General features: G+C 39.8%; 1 protein-coding gene and 1 pseudogene across 1 annotated transcript; both read right to left on the bottom strand.

The window, feature by feature from the left end:
* Nucleotides 1-11,632: 11,632 nt before the first annotated feature.
* LOC130725246 (uncharacterized) lies at nt 11,633-15,371 on the bottom strand (annotated as a pseudogene).
* A 110-nt stretch (nt 15,372-15,481) lies between these two features.
* On the bottom strand, nt 15,482-16,857 carry LOC130725244 (uncharacterized). Its single transcript, XM_057576490.1, has 3 exons — nt 16,351-16,857; nt 16,162-16,251; nt 15,482-15,778 (listed from the first exon to the last, which is right to left on the bottom strand). Exons 1-3 carry the CDS (start codon nt 16,855-16,857, stop codon nt 15,482-15,484), a joined length of 894 nt encoding a protein of 297 aa, XP_057432473.1.
* Nucleotides 16,858-18,162: the final 1,305 nt, after the last annotated feature.

Genomic DNA, 18,162 nt, shown 5'->3' with positions numbered 1-18,162 from the left:
GAACAGTGAAGAAATAATGCTAAGAGAATTGGTTCGAATGTGTTGAATGTTTTCAGCAAAGTTTCTTAACTTCTTTCTTCTTTCTTCAGCCTTTATATACTCCAAGACTTGTGATGTAGCCGTTGCTAGGGTTTTATCCGTTGGAGTGGCAATTCTGTAATATCAGACTGCTAGGCTGTACAAGGTAGGTGGCGGACAGACTGAGACTTGTACGTCGTTGTACTGTGATAGCGACCTGTCCTTTCACCAGTTGACTTGTGATCTGAAAGCTTCAAATGAACTTTGGTGAAGCCTCTGATCCTCGTCAGATTGAAGCTTGGATTCTTCTGACCTTGCAGCTTCTGCTTCTGAACAAGTTCCTCAGAACTTCTGATCGTCAGAGCTAGAATAGCTTGAGTCTTCAGAACCAACTTCTTGCCAGTCTTCAGAACTTGAGTCTCCTGCTTCTGGACCGTTCCACTAAACATCTGGTCTTCAGAGCTTCTGACTCTGGTTCTTCAGATCCTCTTGAGAGCTTGTATCTTCAGAACTTCTGCAGGATTTGCCACTGTTCAGAACGAACATGGTATGTTAAAGAGCTCTCTTTTTAGTAACCCTTGGTTCTTCTTCTTCTGAACGAATAGGCTTGGGTCAGATTCAGAACCTGTTTATCACATCTTAAACAGACAAACGTTAGGGTACCATAATTGTTCATCATCACAAACCTTAATTGTAATCATCAAAACATAGAGATGCAACCACTGATCAAACCTTGATCTTACAATCTCCCCCTTTTTGATGATGACAAAACAAGTATTTTGATGAACAATTTTTACACAATAAACTGAATAGACAAGAGATAAAAGATCAGAGATTAAACTTATCCTTGTGTAACGGTTAGTAATGCTCTTTCTGAATCTGGGATAACATCTGAATCTGAGCTAGGGTCCCCCCCTGACTCCCCCTGAATCTATGACTTGATTGAATTTGAAGAGTCTAGATTCGGAGTCTGGTTATGTGATCAGAACTTACGCTTGAAGAGATGTATACTCATCAGAAGTGATGGTTCAGAACTTAGCGTACATCACATAATAACATAGAGTCTTGTCCAGATATAATCAGAATAAGGCGTCAGAAGCAAATTAGTTCAGAATATGAACAAAATGTTTTCCTTATTTGAGACACTTGACAATATCTATGTGCTATAAGTAATTATACTTATTCTCCTCCACTGGTTTTAAATATAATATAAGAATTTTTTTTTTATCAAAACTATGGTTATGTACTCCCCCTTTTTGTCATAATCAAAAGGGTGAAAACAAAACCAACAATAACAATAATAAGAAGGTGATGCAAAGAAGAAATTTTATTATTACTGAACGGGAAAAAGTACAGAGGATTGAACGGAATGAAGAAGACTAATCCTAGACATATAGGAAGGCTCGAGAATTCTTCATGGAAAGAAGTTGAAGGTGTAGGGGACGAATGTCCTGATCAATTGAGGCTAACTAGGTATCCAGTTCTTCCTTCAAAGCTGCATTCTCTTGGACAACATCTGGATCCGCTTCATGGTGATCTTCTTCATATTCCAGAAGCAGACATATGCCCTGGAGCTGAGCTTCAACATCCTCCCGGCGAGTGGTCAGACGAAGGAAGTCATTCAGAACTTCTTGAAGGTTCTGAAGACAGTGAGTCTGATGAGATGTGAGCCAACATTTCAGAAGACTCTCAATTTTCTCAAGAGGTTGAGAAATCTGAGAAGAAGAAAGATTATCGCTCCATGGAAGGACTTGGTCAAATACCAAAGTCTTGAGTTCAGAAATTAGGGCGACAGAAGTCATTCTTGAACTAGAAGGAAGGGAAGATTGAACTGAATGATATGGAAGTGAATTGCGTTGTGATGGAGAAGAAGGATTGCAGAGATTATAAGGAGAAAAAGTAACAGAAAATCATGCATAAAACTTATCAATCATAAAAGCATGTGAGTTACTAAATGGACGGTGCATTGAATCAGAGAATAAGAAATTAACACAGTCAACATGAGATAAATTCAGTCATAACAATTAAATGCATGCATGATAGAAGTGAAGGTTTCAAGGCTTGGAAGTGGAGGGAAGGTTGTCCATTAGGTACTGCATGATTGCTTCCATTTTGCTTGAGGACTCTTGAATTTGCTTGCTTTGCTCATTCTGAACACGTCCTTGTTCCTCAACCAACTGAAATAACCTCTGCTGATCATCCTGAATCCTGTCAATCCGGGCAGCAAGAATGGCAACTTCTGGAGCTGGAGCAGAAGTTGGAACTTCTGGTGCTGGTGTATGAGTAGCAGCTTCAGCTTCTGAAGACATGGCAGTATCAACTTGAGTTGGCCTATCTTCTCAACTTCATGAACAGCTGCATCTTCCAGAATGATTATACCGTCAGAGCTTTCTTCCTCAACTTCTGCTGAAAGCATCACATCATCTTCTGAGGAACATTCAGAGACAACACATGGTCGTTCAGCCATGGCTCTTCTCAAGGGTTCACAAACCCTGTGCAGCACTCTCTGCCTCTGCTCATAGGCCCTCTCAGATGCATCATGAACTCTTAGTCTTTTCTCCCTGCTTAGTTGCTTCTAAAGAGCATGAACTTTGCCTTCTGACCATCTTTCAAAGGCAGACCATAGACCATCAACCAGAGAGGCGTCAAACTGATTATCAGTTACCTGATACAGCCAGTTCAGTCTTCTGGTGGCCTCTTCAGAGAACTCCTGAATGAGTTGAGTAAGACTCTGTGGATGGAAGGAGGTGGCCAGAGTCAGAATAGGCTGAGGAGTTCTGGCAGCATTGGAGCTCGAAGCATTTGAGATATCAGGTCTGAGTTTTTCTGAAGGTGTGAAATCAATCTCATGGTCCTTCTCTATGCCTGAGTGATCTAATTCATCCATGTGCTCAGCTTCAGAGATTGTATCTGGCCTTTGCCTTGAGGTAACAGTCTTCTCAGGTGAGGTGAAACTCAGATCCTGTGAGTTGACTGCTGAGTAGTTGGACAAAGACACATAGGAGGTCTCGGCAGCATCTGGAAGCTGATCTTCAAAATTGGAAGCTATTTGTTGAAGGGGCTTCACGTTGAAAGGCGGTACAAGGATCTGAACATCATCATCCTCTTTTTCTGTCTCAGCAGGGATCTCACCAGTTTGGGTTATGAGGAAGGTGTGTGAAGTGGATGCAGGCTTGGGAGTGAATTGTTGAACCAAGGTTCTCAAAGTAGCCTCACTTTGAACAATACCTTGAATGAAAGAATTGAAAGGAGGTACTGGTTCAGTTGGGTTGGATGTGGAAGGTGTGTAAATTGGAATGGAAGGGATGGTTGTGGTAGCTGTTTGGATGGTTGATGTAGGAGCTTGAGGTTCAGCTTGTGTTTTAGCTTGTGTTTCAGGTTGAGTGGGTGCTGTTTGGGTTGAGGTAGGCATGGAGGTAGATATAGGCAGGGGTTGTTCAGGTATAACTACTAAAGCAGAATCAGAGTTAATGCTTTCAGTAATTACCTTACTTGGACTTCTGATGGATGTGGGTCTGGTGAGTTGTGCAGCCCTGGCAGGATCAGAAGTGCGTTTTGATCTTCTTTCCCTTTGTGCTTCTGAAGCAGGGTCAGATGCCTGCTGTGATTCTGCCTCTTTCTGCTGAAGTGGACCTTTCAGAGGCAGTTTCCTTCTCCTTACCAAGTGTACTTCGTCAGAGTCTGTGGATTCTTCAGCTTCTGAGGATTCCTTTATATCCTGAAGCACATTCTGGATGATCTCATGGTCATCCTGCTCATCTTCTTCCTCAAGAATAACTTTTCTCCTCTTGGCTAGAGGAACATCATCATCTTCAGTCTCCTCACTTGAAGAGTCTTCCCATGAGTCTTCAGAGCTTTCAGATTCAGATACTTGACGTGATTGAACTGAGGTTCTCTTAGAAGGTCTTTCAGGAGAGGGTTCCCTGATGACCACAGTCTTGGATGCAGCTTTCTTCTTTGTAGGTTCCTCTGTCAGAATCCCTTTGCCCTTAGGATCTGAAGGCTTGCTGCTTGTTGCCCTCCTTGATTTCCTTGTTGCCAACTTAGGAGGACTTTCAGGAAGTGTATCGACAAATTCTGCAAGAGTGATAGGATCTCCTTGTCTTCTGAGCATCCTTACATATTCAAGAATGCAAGCTGGATTGTCCTTCTTGGACCAAAGAGGAAAATCATCAATAGGGTAGTTCCTCTGACGAACTTCATCAGAAGTGTCTTCTCTGGGAGCAACTTGAACTTTCTCTATGATCTGCATTTTCTTTAACTTTGTACCATTGAGAGCATCACCAATAGACATGGCCAGATCTTCATGAAGTCCAATGTCTGACAGAGTCTTGACAAGCTTATTCTGGACGAAGATATCTGACAGCAGCCTTCCATACGGAATGTAAGAAATGAACCTCTTGTTCTCAGAACTAGTTGTGGTCCTTGATTTCTCAACACATTTCTTCAGATAATTAAAAAGCAGGAATGGCAGACATATAGGCTCACCTATTGAAATGTAGTACATGATTACCTTTTGAGTTGCATTCAGGTAATCAGTTCCTCCAGTTTTGGGGTGAATGCAGTGAATGAAGATCTTCTGCCAAATCTTCATCTGAGACTTCAAGTCCTTAACGTTATACTTGGTTTTCTCGTAAGACCAGTTATCATAAAGCTCCTTGTTGACCACGGTCCTCATCCCAGCAACGTTTGCATCAACATTTTTAATCCTTATTCCTTGCTAGAACTCCATACCCAGCAGCTTTGCAATGGATTCTTCAGAGATCACAATTTTCTTGTCCAGCACATGAGAGACGACGTAGTAGTCGTTGCAAACTGCGTTCTTCCAGAACTCGACAACCAATTTGTGATAGATCGGACCACAGAGCCTGTTGAAGTAGCTAGACCACCCTTGCAGGTTGACTTGATCCCTTATGTCGAACCCATGTTCAGCCAGATTGTCAAAATCAACTCTTGCTTCACAGCACACATTCAATTCTTCTACTTTCTTGATACAAGTGACTACATTTGGCGCGTTTAGAATCTTCTGTGCTTCTTTAAATCTTTGATTATCTTGTTCTTCGGTAGTTTGTTTGGAAGAAGCAGGAACATTTACCTTGGGTTTCCTCGATTTGCCCATGATTCTCAGAGAATGAGGTTTAGGGTTCAGAGAAGAAGGGGAAATGTTGGATGGAGGAGTATGAATGAATGCAATGCACACGAAGAGTTTCAAAACCGTAAGTGTAAGTGAGTGGAAGATCGTGTATGACAGTGCATATAGTGGGTTTAATGGTAACCGTTGACAGTTTTTAAGAAATTAAAGCCAAAATCAACGGTTATAAAATAGATAGTCTGAAAATAGCATAGTAGAGGAGAGTAGGCATCATCATTATAGCAGATATACCACGCGACTCAAGAAACTATGGCACAAATGAAGTGACACTTGTATTGTTGCCAACCACAGAAGTTTAACCAGTGGGTTAAGTGCTTCTGATCGGGTAACTTCTGAAAGAGGTAACATCTGATGACTTCAGAGGTACCATGGTCAGAAGTTCTGAAGAAAACCTTACTCTGGACAAAAATCCATGTTCAGGTTTTCAAGAATAAAAAAAACCTATCTTCTGCTAAGGGGCTTAGTGAAAATATCTGCCCACTGATGGTCAGTATCAACATACTCTAATGATAGAGTGCCCTTCTGAACATGATCACGAATATAATGATACTTTACCTCTATATGCTTTGCTCTTGAGTGTAGAATCGGGTTCTTGCTGAGTGAGATAGCAGCTGTGTTGTCACAATAAATGGGAACCTTCTTCAGAGACAAACCATAATCCTCTAGATGGTTCTTCATCCATATGGTTTGTGTACAACATGTGGCAGCTGAGACATATTCTGCTTCAGCAGTTGATAGAGCAATTGTGTTCTGTCTCTTGCTTGACCATGTGACAAGATTAGATCCAAGGAAATGGCAGCTTCCAGAAGTGCTTTTCCTTTCCACTCTATCTCCAGCAAAGTCAGCATCACAAAAACCTGAAAGTGTATACTCTGATGTTTTTCTATACATCAAGCCAAGGTTAGTGGTTCCATTCAGATATTTGAGGATCCTCTTAACAGCAGTTAAGTGAGTCTCTCTAGGATCTGATTGGAATCTAGCACAGAGATGCACACTAAACAATATATCAGGTCTAGAGGCAGTTAAGTAAAGAAGAGAGCCTATCATTCCACGATAGAGTTTCTGACAAACCTTAGAGGAAATTTCCTCTTTCTCAAGAATGCATGTTGGATGCATTGGAGTCTTAGAGATGTTGCAGTCACTCATGTTGAACTTCTTCAGAAGTTCCAATGTGTACTTCTTCTGATGGATATAGGTTACTCCTGGTCGTTGATCTATTTGAATTCCCAGGAAGTATTTGAGTTCTCCCATCCTGCTCGTTTCGAATTCGGCCTGCATCAACTTAGAAAATTCCTTGCACAAGGAGGGATTAGCAGAACCAAAAATTATGTCATCAACATAAATCTGAACTATAAGAATGTCATTCTTATAGGTTCTGCAGAAAAGAGTGTTGTCACCTTTACCCCTTACAAAGTCATTCTGTAGAAGAAAGGAGCTGAGCCTTTCGTACCACGCTCTGGGAGCTTGTTTCAATCCATAGAGTGACTTCTTGAGCTTGTAGACATGATCTGGATATTTGACATCTTCAAAGCCAGGAGGTTGCTTGACATACACTTCTTCTGAAATGTAGCCATTAAGGAAAGCACTTTTGACATCCATCTGATGGAGGGTGATGTTGTGATTTACTGAGAAGGAGATTAGTAGCCTTATAGCTTCAAGCCTTGCTACAGGAGCAAAAGTCTCAGTGTAATCAATTCCCTTTTGTTGACTGTAGCCTTGAGCCACCAGTCTTGCCTTGTTTCTTGTTACCTCTCCTTTTTCATTCAGCTTGTTTCTGAATACCCACTTGGTTCCTATGACATGGAAACCCTTGGGTCTTGGCATTAAGGTCCACACATCATTCTTGGTGAACTGATCTAGCTCTTCTTGCATTGCTTGAATCCATCCTTTGTCTTCAAGAGCTTCATCAACTGATTTCGGCTCAATGAGAGACACAAGTCCCTTCAGACTCAGAAGAGTTTCTTCTGAAGGTTTGAGCATAGACCTGGTTCTGACGGGAGCATCTTTGTTGCAAATGATCAGTTCTTCTGGATGAGAAGCAACTATTCTTTTCTTCTTCTGAAGTTGATCAGAAGTTGTTGGAACATCTTCAGATGCTTCTGCCTCTGGAGCAACATCCTCTTGGCTTTTCGTTGGTTGATTTGCTTTTGAACAATCAATGCTTAAATCTGCAAATCTTTCAAACAGCTTTGACTTTTCTGAGCCAAGCTTATCATCAAATCTAATCTGGATAGATTCCTCAACAGTTTGATGAATAATGTTATAAATTCTAAAACCTTTAGATCTTTCAGAATAACCAAGAAAATAACATTTTAAAGCTTTAGAATCGAATTTACCCAATTGCTCCTTGGTGTTGAGCATGTAGCAACAGCTTCCAAAAGGATGGAAGTAAGAGATGTCAGGTTGTCTTCCTTTGCATAGCTCATAAGGAGTTTTCTCTAGAGTTGGTCTAAAAGAGATTCTGTTTTGGATGTAGCATGCAGTGTTGATTGCTTCTGCCCAGAAGTGCTTGGCCATACTTGATTCTTGCATCATGGTGCGAGCCATCTCCTGAAGAGTTCTATTCTTTCTTTCAACTACTCCATTTTGTTGAGGAGTACGAGGACAGGAGAAGTTGTGTGAGATTCCTTGAGAGTTGAACAATTCTTCAAAAGCTTTGTTCTCAAATTCTCCACCATGATCGCTTCTGACAGTAATCACTGAAGTTTGGAACTACTTCTGAACTTGAGTGATGAAGTTGGTAAACATGGTGTGTGTTTCATCTTTATGCCTTAGGAACTTTACCCATGTCCATCTGCTGTAGTCATCTACAATGACTAACCCATACTTCTTTCCTCCAATGGACACAGTTTTCACTGGTCCAAAGAGATCAATGTGAAGTAGCTCAAGGGGTCTTGTTGTAGATACCACATTCTTTGCTTTAAATGGCTTCTTGGTGAATTTTCCCTTCTGACAAGCTTCACATAGAGCTTCTGATGAGTACTTCAGACGAGGCAATCCTCTGACGAGGTTTAGCTTGCTAAGTTGAGAGATTTTCCTGAGACTAGCATGTCCTAGACGTCTGTGCCAGATCCATTGCTCATCATTAACTGACATGAGACACTTGACCTTCTGAGATAGCAGTTCAGAAGATCTGATTTTGTAAATATCATTTTTCCTCTTCCCAGAAAATAAAACAGATCCATCAGTTTGACTAACAGCTTTGCATCCGGTTTGATTGAAGATCACATCGTAACCTTTGTCAGCAATTTGGCTTATGGAGAGCAAATTGTGAAATAATCCTTCCACCAGAAGTACATCATTGATAACTGGAATTTTTCCATCTCCTATGGAGCCTTTTCCAATAATTTTTCCCTTCTGGTTTCCTCCAAAGCCAACGTCTCCTCCTGACTTAAGCGGTGTCAGTTCTTGGAATATAGACCTTGTGCCCGTCATGTGTCGCGAGCATCCACTGTCCAGGTACCATGACAGGTGTCTTAACTGAGCTGCATAAGATGTCTGCAACAGGAATAATTTTTGTTTTAGGTACCCATATCTTGGGTCCTTTCTTGTTAGTTTTCCCATAAGTTCTTGGAACTTTGGGTGCAACAGGAGGATAATGCATAGGAACCTGAGTATAATATCTAGACATGTCAAGTTTGAACTTTCCCTTTGGTTTCACCACCTTTGGTTTAACCTTCTCTGGAATGACAGTGCCAGCGGGAACAAAATGCTTATGCAATGGTTCGCGTTTGGGCTCAGATGACTCATCTCTCATGGATTGAGAGTAGCCAAGGCCACTGTTCCCATTTCTGCTCATGCCATAGATCATTGAAGTCATAAGACTTCTGTCTATGCCCTTTGCAAGGAACTTTTGAAACGCTTTCTCATACTTTGTCTCATACTTAATATTAGACGATGCAAGTTGGTCTTCTAACACATCATTTGTAGCACGAAGAACAGCGTTTTCATTAACAAGAGTATAGTTTTCTTCCATGAGTTCAGAGACTGACTTCTCATGAACTTCTGAAGCGCTGTTTTTGGAAGCATGCTTTCTCTTAAGCTCTTTATATTTACTTACTAAAACATCATGTTTCTTCATTATTTCTGATAATGCAGTTCTTAGTTCAGATGGAGAAAAATTAGAGAATACCTCATCGTCATTCTCAGAGTCTGAGTCATCTTCTGAAGCTTCAGCACCTCTGCTGGTGGTAGCCATCAGAGCCTCCACAGCTTCATCTTCTTCTGACTCAGCTTCATCAGAGTCAGTTGCATCAAAGGTTATGAGAGCTTTCTTCTTGAAGACTTTTCTTGGTCTCTTGTCTTTCTTAAGCTTGGGATAGTCACTCTTGTAGTGCCCAGATTCCTTGCACTCGAAGCAAATGACTTCCTTTCCAGATGATTTCTTCTGACCAGATGAAGATTCGTATTTTTCCTGAACTCTTCTTCGGTCCTTTGCTTTTGTTATGTCTGTTCTTCCAGAGTTTGCTTAATCTCTTTGTGAAAAGAGATAGCTCTTCATCACCAGACGCATCTGATAGCTCTTCAGAGGAATCTTCCTCTTCTGCCTGATAGGCTTTTGCTTTGTCCGACTTTGACTTAAGAGCAATAGATTTGTCTTTCTTCTGAGGCTTGTCCCCTTTGAGTTCAATCTCATGGCTTCTGAGATGACTCACGAGTTCTTCTAACTTCAACGAGTTCAAATTTCTGGAGAGTTTCAGGGCAGTGACAAAGGCTCTCCACTCCTTAGGCAAACTTCTGATGATCTTCTTGACATGATCACCAGTAGAGTAGCCCTTGTTTAGCACTCTGATTCCAGCAATCAGAGTTTGAAACCTTGAGTACATCTCCTCAATGGTTTCACCAGATTCCATCTTAAACTGCTCATATTGTTGTATGAGAGCAAGAGTCTTGGTTTCCTTGACCTCTTCATTTCCTTCATGCGTCATGACCAAGGAGTCAAAGATGGATTTAGCTGTTTCTTTGTCAGAGATCTTCTCATACTCAATATATGATATTGAGCTGAATAGCATGGACTTCGCCTTGTGATGATCCTTGGAACGCTTCTTCTGAGCGTCAGTCATTTCAGAACGGGGGATCTTCACTCCTGAAGCATCTACTGGATCAGTATAGCCTTCAATGACCATATCCCAGAGATCTGGGTCAGTGCCAGGGAAATAACATTCTATTCTATCTTTCCAGTACTCAAACTTTTCACCATCAAAGATTGGTGCTCTGAGTTGATTGTTGTTGTTGTTGTTGTCAGCGGAAGTATTGGCTTGGGCCATTGTTTGTTTTTCACACAAGGTTCTGGATCACTGAACACTGTTAGGTGTTAAAATCAGAACCGGAGCTCTGATGCCAATTGAAGGTGCGAAAAACACTAGAAAGGGGGGGTTTGAATAGAGTTTTTCAATAAGTGGTAAACTTTTGTGTCTTTTCGAAAAACTCAAAGACAGGAACTAGGTGCTGAAAGATAAGAAGTAAAGTACGCAGGTATTTTATCCTGGTTCACTTGAGATAAAAGCTCAAGCTAATCCAGTCCACCTGTGAAGGTGATTTCTTCCTTCTTCTGATGAAGGCAATCCACTAAAATCAATGAGTGTTACAACTGCACTTTGCACCTGCCAAGTGACTAACAATACACTAATTTTCTCACTAGTATCCTCTTAAGAAGCTGATCTACCGATCCTCTTAAGACTAGCTAAACACTGAATCAGCCTTGATTCAGTCCACTTAAGATCCGACCAACCTTGGTCTCTTAAGGAACTTTACAACAAGATGTAAACGGTTTCAGGTTTACAATGAGTGCTTCTAATAAGCTGATAGTAAACTCAGATGTTTAAGAACAGTGAAGAAATAATGCTAAGAGAATTGGTTCGAATGTGTTGAATGTTTTCAGCAAAGTTTCTTAACTTCTTTCCTCTTTCTTCAGCCTTTATATACTCCAAGACTTGTGATGTAGCCGTTGCTAGGGTTTTATCCGTTGGAGTGGCAATTCTGTAATATCAGACTGCTAGGTTGTACAAGGTAGGTGGCGGACAGACTGAGACTTGTACGTCGTTGTACTGTGATAGCAACCTGTCCTTTCACCAGTTGACTTGTGATCTGAAGGCTTCAGATGAACTTTGGTGAAGCCTCTGATCCTCGTCAGATTGAAGCTTGGATTCTTCTGACCTTGCAGCTTCTGCTTCTGAACAAGTTCCTCAGAACTTCTGATCGTCAGAGCTAGAATAGCTTGAGTCTTCAGAACCAACTTCTTGCCAGTCTTCAGAACTTGAGTCTCCTGCTTCTGGACCGTTCCACTGGAACATCTGGTCTTCAGAGCTTCTGACTCTGGTTCTTCAGATCCTCTTGAGAGCTTGTATCTTCAGAACTTCTGAAGGATTTGCCACTGTTCAGAACGAACATGGTATGTTAAAGAGCTCTCTTTTTAGTAACCCTTGGTTCTTCTTCTTCTGAACGAATAGGCTTGGGTCAGATTCAGAACCTGTTTATCACATCTTAAACAGACAAACATTAGGGTACCATAATTGTTCATCATCACAAACCTTAATTGTAATCATCAAAACATAGAGATGAAACCACTGATCAAACCTTGATCTTACATGCTCTTGGTTTGGAGGTGCAAAGCGTTGAGCCACCATTGTCATATTATTATTTGCCGTTGCAACACTTGTAGCAAAAGCTTCAACACATGCTATTAATCTATCATTTTCTCTAGCACGTTTTTTTGAAGCTCGAGGCACTGAGGATGATCCTGGAGCACTAACAGGTGGAAGTGAGTTAATAGGAATCTCACTCTCTTCTTGAGTGGTGTAAGGCACTGAACTCATGTTGTATTGTGCAAGTGGAAAAAATTGAACAAAATGAGGTTTTTGGCCAAGTTTGAAAATTGACAAATTATAGCTGTCAACTTGTGTGAATATTTAGAGGGTCTTAACGACCTCATTTGAGAAAACTTCCTTCATGAGAGTTGTATTCCTTTAAGTGTAAAAAATTTGAAAAGTATAATCAGGTCATTCCCACCTCTGTAGCTCGAGATATTCGAATTTTACCGATCAAGGTTCTGGCTGTAAAGTGTCAGCGAATTAATTGATGTGTTTTTATTTTAATTCCGAATTTGGTTGGGTTTTTAATTAAAAAGAGTTGGGTTTTAATTATATTCAGACCTGATTATGGTTTTAATTAGTGGGTCAAAGGTTTATGTGATTTGGGCTTAAAAAGGGAAAAGCAAAACCCTAGCCCACAAGTTGGATTGCATGGGGTTTTAGTCAAGGGGGGAAAACCCTATTTTCTTCACAAATCAGAAAACAGAAGTTGCACCCCATCTCTTCACGTGAAAAACCAGAGAGAGAACAGAGAGAGAACTCGAGAGAGCAAGGGGGGAGGCCGCCGTTCAAGCAGCCACCACCGCCGGGACGCCGTCGCGCTCGCGAGAGGGAGAGAGAAATCGCGAGGGAGAAGGAAGGTGAAGGGGACTTGGACAGTAAGAGATTGTTCTTCCAAATTTCATTCTCTTCTCTTTTCAGATCAAGAATCAAGGTAAGGGCTGGTCCTAGGAATGGGTAGGTTCTTTAGGGAATTGTTGCCATGATTTGTTGTGAAAAGTTTTGTTGTTGGAGGGTTTTTCATGAGGGTTTGGTTATGGGATAGCTTGCTGGACTTTTATGATCATGATGCTTGCTGGATTTTGCCATGAGATACCATGTGTTGTTGTTTCACTATTTGTAATTCTTGCCTTTTACCTTGATGCTTTGTGAAGATCCCATGCACTACTTGCTAAGTTTGGCATGAAATTTATTTGTCCAACGTGATGATTGAGATGTGTTCGGTTCTGAAATCTTTTCTTAGGGTGATTCCACATGAATATATGACGTTTTGTTGCTGGAAAATGGCTTTGAAACTTTGCACTTGCATCTTCAAAATTTTTATTTAGGGCAGAAGTGACCCTTCCAGTTTTCTGTATTGGACAGCGGACTTCATGGCCCGATATCACCTATTTCTGGTCTTTAGATGAAAACGTGGTAGCCTAGGAAGTTATAAATCTTCGAATTATCTTTCTAGGCGTATAAAGAACAAAATTTTTGGTTTAGTAATGAGGTCTAGAGATCGGTTTTAGTGACTGATACACCTGCTGTTTTCCCTGTACCGGACAGCGAGCTTAAGAGCCTAATATCACCAAGTTCTGGGTTTCAAAAGAAAAAGTGTTAAACTAGAAAGTGGTAGATTTTCTAAATAGCTTTCCAGGCATGTATAGTATGTCATATTCGGTTGAGAATTGAGTTCGGGAGATCATTTTTAGTGATCGCTGTTCCTGCTGTTTTTTTTAGAAAATGAATATGACACTTGTTTTCAGAAAACTTGAATCTACTGGTTTTTGGGTTGGATATTTTTCTGAATTTGGAATATCTAATTTACTTGTATGGTATTGATGTATTTTGTTACTAGCTGGATTATTCTGTAAAAAGGGTCGCTCATCTAGCTGTAATTCCCGATGTGTCTGCGATCGCTTTATTTTTATATTTATGCGATGAATGTGGTTGTATAAAGAGAAAAATAAGACTCTAGGTTTGACATTAGAGCCAAGAAAACCAAGTAAAAGAGATTTGTTGTGATGTAACTCGCTTGCAAGTGAACTTAATTAATGAAACATAGGTCGGTGTAGACTATGGTCCATGAGAACGATGGGCTTGCACGCGAGGGAGAATTTTGTGGATCATTGCGGCTCCACGTATTATGGTTGACTGCGGTCACCGTGAGACTTTTGTGGATCATTGCGGCTCCACGTGATTTGGTTGACTGCGGTCACCATGAGATTTTGTGAAGTATTGCAGCTTCACGTGATTTGTACATCTGCGGATGTATGTGATTGTCCTAGGAAAGTTTGGTGGGTTGTGTGATGTGAGATTTCGTTAGTAACTAACTAACTGACTTTATTCCCATAAAAGACATATAACGTACTTCTATTGTGTACTATCGATTTTGTTGTTATCATTTCTGTTGGACCTGACCCTGACACTACTTGTTTAATTGTTATTTGTGGGGGGGAGGGGGTAGATGGTCGTGAAGATAACGGCGACGACCCATTCTTGGGAGCTGACACTCCGTGGCGAGGACAAGGACGAGGCTTGGGTGACTGACGTGCCAATACCGGAGGACGACTACACTTCAGAGGAAGAAGAAGAGGCTAAGGAATAGGGTTTGGGTTGAGAGTCTTTTGTTTTCTGTTGGGGTTGAGAGTTTCCGAAGTGGTGGTATAGAACAATTTTATTGCTTAAATTCGAATGAAAAAGTTTTGATATAATCTTTATTTTCATTCAGACCTTTGATTCGTACTCTTTACAGTTGGTTATTTAAAAAGTTTTACGATGTTGGTTACTTCCGCATGTTTTTGGAAAGGTTAAGTTTCAAGAGTTTTCGTAAAATGAAAGGTTTGTCATTAATCACAGATTAATAATTGAACAACGAAAATTCTTTGCGAAAATTGGATTAATTGGTTACTGTGTGACACTCGAGAAATCGGGGCGTTACAAGTGGCCCCATTTCCTAAATCATTTTCCTATTGAGTATTTTCCACAGCATCAACAAATGACTCAGCAATGTGACCATCAGCACGATCCTTTCGAAATATGATTTGCATCTTCTCAAATTCAGGATAAGGTTTGTTGACAAAATTTTGAGCTCTCGGGTGATGCTAAAATATAAAGGAAAAATGAAGTAAAAAAAATAATAGAAATTTGATTTACTAAATAATATAGATACTAAAACATAAACGCATACCGCTAAATATTGTTGCAACACTTCTATATTGTTGCAACACTTCTGCGCTATCAACTATAACACATTTCCTAGTCTCGTCCCATCCAAATCCACTTGTATTTATCATGTCAAACACTGCAACATATTTTGCGTTCCACCGTTTCAACTTATTCGCCACATGTTTAGAAGAAATGTCAATACCTTGCATTCAGCTTATCAAAAAAAAAAAAAAACCTTGCATTCTAGCCCTCATTCTTTGGACAGTTGTCTCATGTGCTCCTGCTTTAAATTTTCCATTTGGTTGTTTCTGACCTTCAACAACCAATTCTTGTAAAATATTCATAAGATTCTCCTCTTCTATCAAAGTCCAGCAACGACTCTTCTTTGGATCACCATTTGGTTCATTCTCCGTAGCTAAGTTAATCAAAAACTTTGAAATTATTATTAAAATCAAGCACATAAATATGAAATATTCATTCAACTAAAACAGTTAAGTCAATGCTAAATATAACTCTAAAATAAACACAATACAATTCAGTTTTGTATTACATCAAATCAAGAAGAGAAAAATCAAGCCCTATTTCTATTAGCATGCCACTCTACAAACATTTGAGTTGCCAATTCATCCCTCCATTGAGTCCATTGGTTGCTTAGCTCAACTACTCCAATTACATTGTTTGCATCCTCCCCTATAGGTATTGCATCACCCGCAAGTGGAGTATGCTCTTCAGGATCAAAAGACATGCAAGTCCTGATAAAATTATGAAGTAAAGAACATGCTAATATAACTCGATTTTGTGTTTTAATTGGATAAAATGAAGGACTCCTTAGAATTGCCCATCTTTTTTTGAGTAAGCCAAAACATCGCTCAACAACATTTCTAGCATTGGCATGCTTAAGATTGAAAAATTCTTCTCGATTTTGAGGTGATTGATGACTGTTTGGACAATCTTGCAAATGGTATCTTCTTCCCCGGTAAGGGACAAGGAATCCTTCCCCATTTGTATATCCAGCATCAACAAGGTAATAGCAACCTATTAGACCGATAAAATTGTCATTGTAAGTTCAATTACTAGTTTGAAAATAAAGTTTATTAATAGAATTTGTCACATACCAACAGGTATTTTCAAACCATTAGGCCTACTAATAGCATCCCGCAATACCCTTGAGTCAGCAGCTGACCCTTCCCATCCAGACAAGACATATGCAAATTCCATATCTGGCGTACAAACTCCTAACACATTTGTAGCAAGATGTCCTTTCCTTGTTCGATATCTTGCACTATCAGCTACAGATACAGTCACTGGTATATATGTTCCATCTAATGCTCCCAAGCAATTCTATTAAAGCAATTACAACAGAAAAATTGAGACTAAATTATCTCAACTATAATATGTAATTCGAACAAACTAGCTTAAGAGGAATTTTAATTTGATTACCTTAAAATATTTCCACCTTTCATCGGTGCAATCTTGTGGGACAGGTTCAGGTTTTGCAAGTAACAACTCATGCAACCGCAAAACAGAAAATAAGACATTATGAAAATACCTACTAATTGTCTCTCCTGACCTATAATATGTGACTTGAATATCTCTATTCTTCTTATGATGGGCTAATATATTTAGAAAAATAGCAACTTGCTCCTCTATCATTAATTTTCCATCCTCTATCAACCCTCCTTGAACTTTTAACAACTCACACAATCTAGAAAAAGTGTTCCTACACATTCGTAATTCCCAAATACAATTGTTATCACTGCTTTTTATAATTCTATCTATTACGCTACCTCGTGCGATATCTCTAATGTGGCTATTCTCTAAAGGAGCTCTCTCTTGGTTTCTTTTCAAAAAGTCATTAACTAATATAAGTGTGGCTCCGGACATTGCAAGAATATTAATGTACATCCTCCAAATATAGAAGAGTGTCAAAACACGATGATCATCCATTAAATCCTATTGTGAAAAATAAAAGAAATTAGGCAATGCACTTTTGATAAAATAAATTCTGGAAATGTATTTCATTATACATATTAAATAATTAAAAATGAGAAGAAAAAACCCCACTAGAACCACACAAAGAAACCCAACCTGGAGTATGCAAAAAACCCCAGTACCACCAGCACACCATAATAAGAAATTGAATAATACAAGCACCAAACATGCCACAAGTTGCAGTTCCATCAAAATTCTCATTTCATACAATTTAATTAGCTTCTATGATTGTAATAGATCTATTTCTTTTGTTAAAACAATGAATACAAATAAACAATCAAATAAAATATCTAGTGAGATTTTCAAGTGTTTACTCAGAAGATATATGAGTGTTTTGATGGGTTAATATTATAATAGTTTCAAAGAAGAGATGCTAACAACAAAAAATAAGAAAGTATGGCCAGAAACAGTTCAGGGAAGAAGAGAAAGTAGAAATTTTGAGTGACAAAATTTACCTTGAAGAAGGTGACGAGGTGAATTGCAGTATGCCCAAGGTCGAGCAGCCACAATTGCAGAGGTGACGAGGTGGAACCAACAAGGTTTGATCAAGAATGAGAAGAGTCAAGTGTGAATGAGAGTATATACCTAGGGGTAATTTTGCCTTTGTAATTTTTTTAATAGTGTTCTGTTCTGTTCCCATCCGTTCCACCCTTTTTTAGAGAACCAAAATGTCCTGTTACAACACCCTTTTGTCCTATTCCGTTCCCTCTTAAAAGCATACCAAACACAGAACAGGACACATATGTCCCGTTCCGTTCCGTTCCCACCTGTCTACCAAACGCTACCTTAGTCTTCTCTAGGATCCGATCAACCTTGATCTCCTAAAGGAAAATCAAACAACTGTTTGAAGGTTTGGGTTTACAAATAAGTGCTTCTTAGAAAGCTAATAGTAAACACACTTAGTTTTATTTGAAGAAAGATTGCTAAGAATATTTGAATATTGCTTGCGTGTGAACAAGTTTCTTAGGCGGCATCTTTCAATCTTCAGCCTCTTTATATACTCCAAGGATTAGGGTTTGAACGTTGCATGGAGATGCTACCGTTGGAGGGCAGATCTGGGATTTCCAGGATCTGTTGTGGCTGAATCAGTTAGGTAAGGTCGTCAGGAATGGTACAATTGCTTTTGTACTTTAGATTGCGACATGACCTTTATCCTTGTTGACTTCTGATCAGAGTGATGCTTCATCTTGGAACTTGTGAAGCTTGGTGATCAGAGTCAGAGGGAAGCTTGGATCCTCTGACCTTTGTACCTTCTGCTTC

This window comes from Lotus japonicus, chromosome 6 (genome assembly GCF_012489685.1).
Source record: "Lotus japonicus ecotype B-129 chromosome 6, LjGifu_v1.2".
NCBI lineage: Eukaryota > Viridiplantae > Streptophyta > Magnoliopsida > Fabales > Fabaceae > Lotus > Lotus japonicus.
This window is presented reverse-complemented; position numbering and strand designations above follow the sequence as displayed.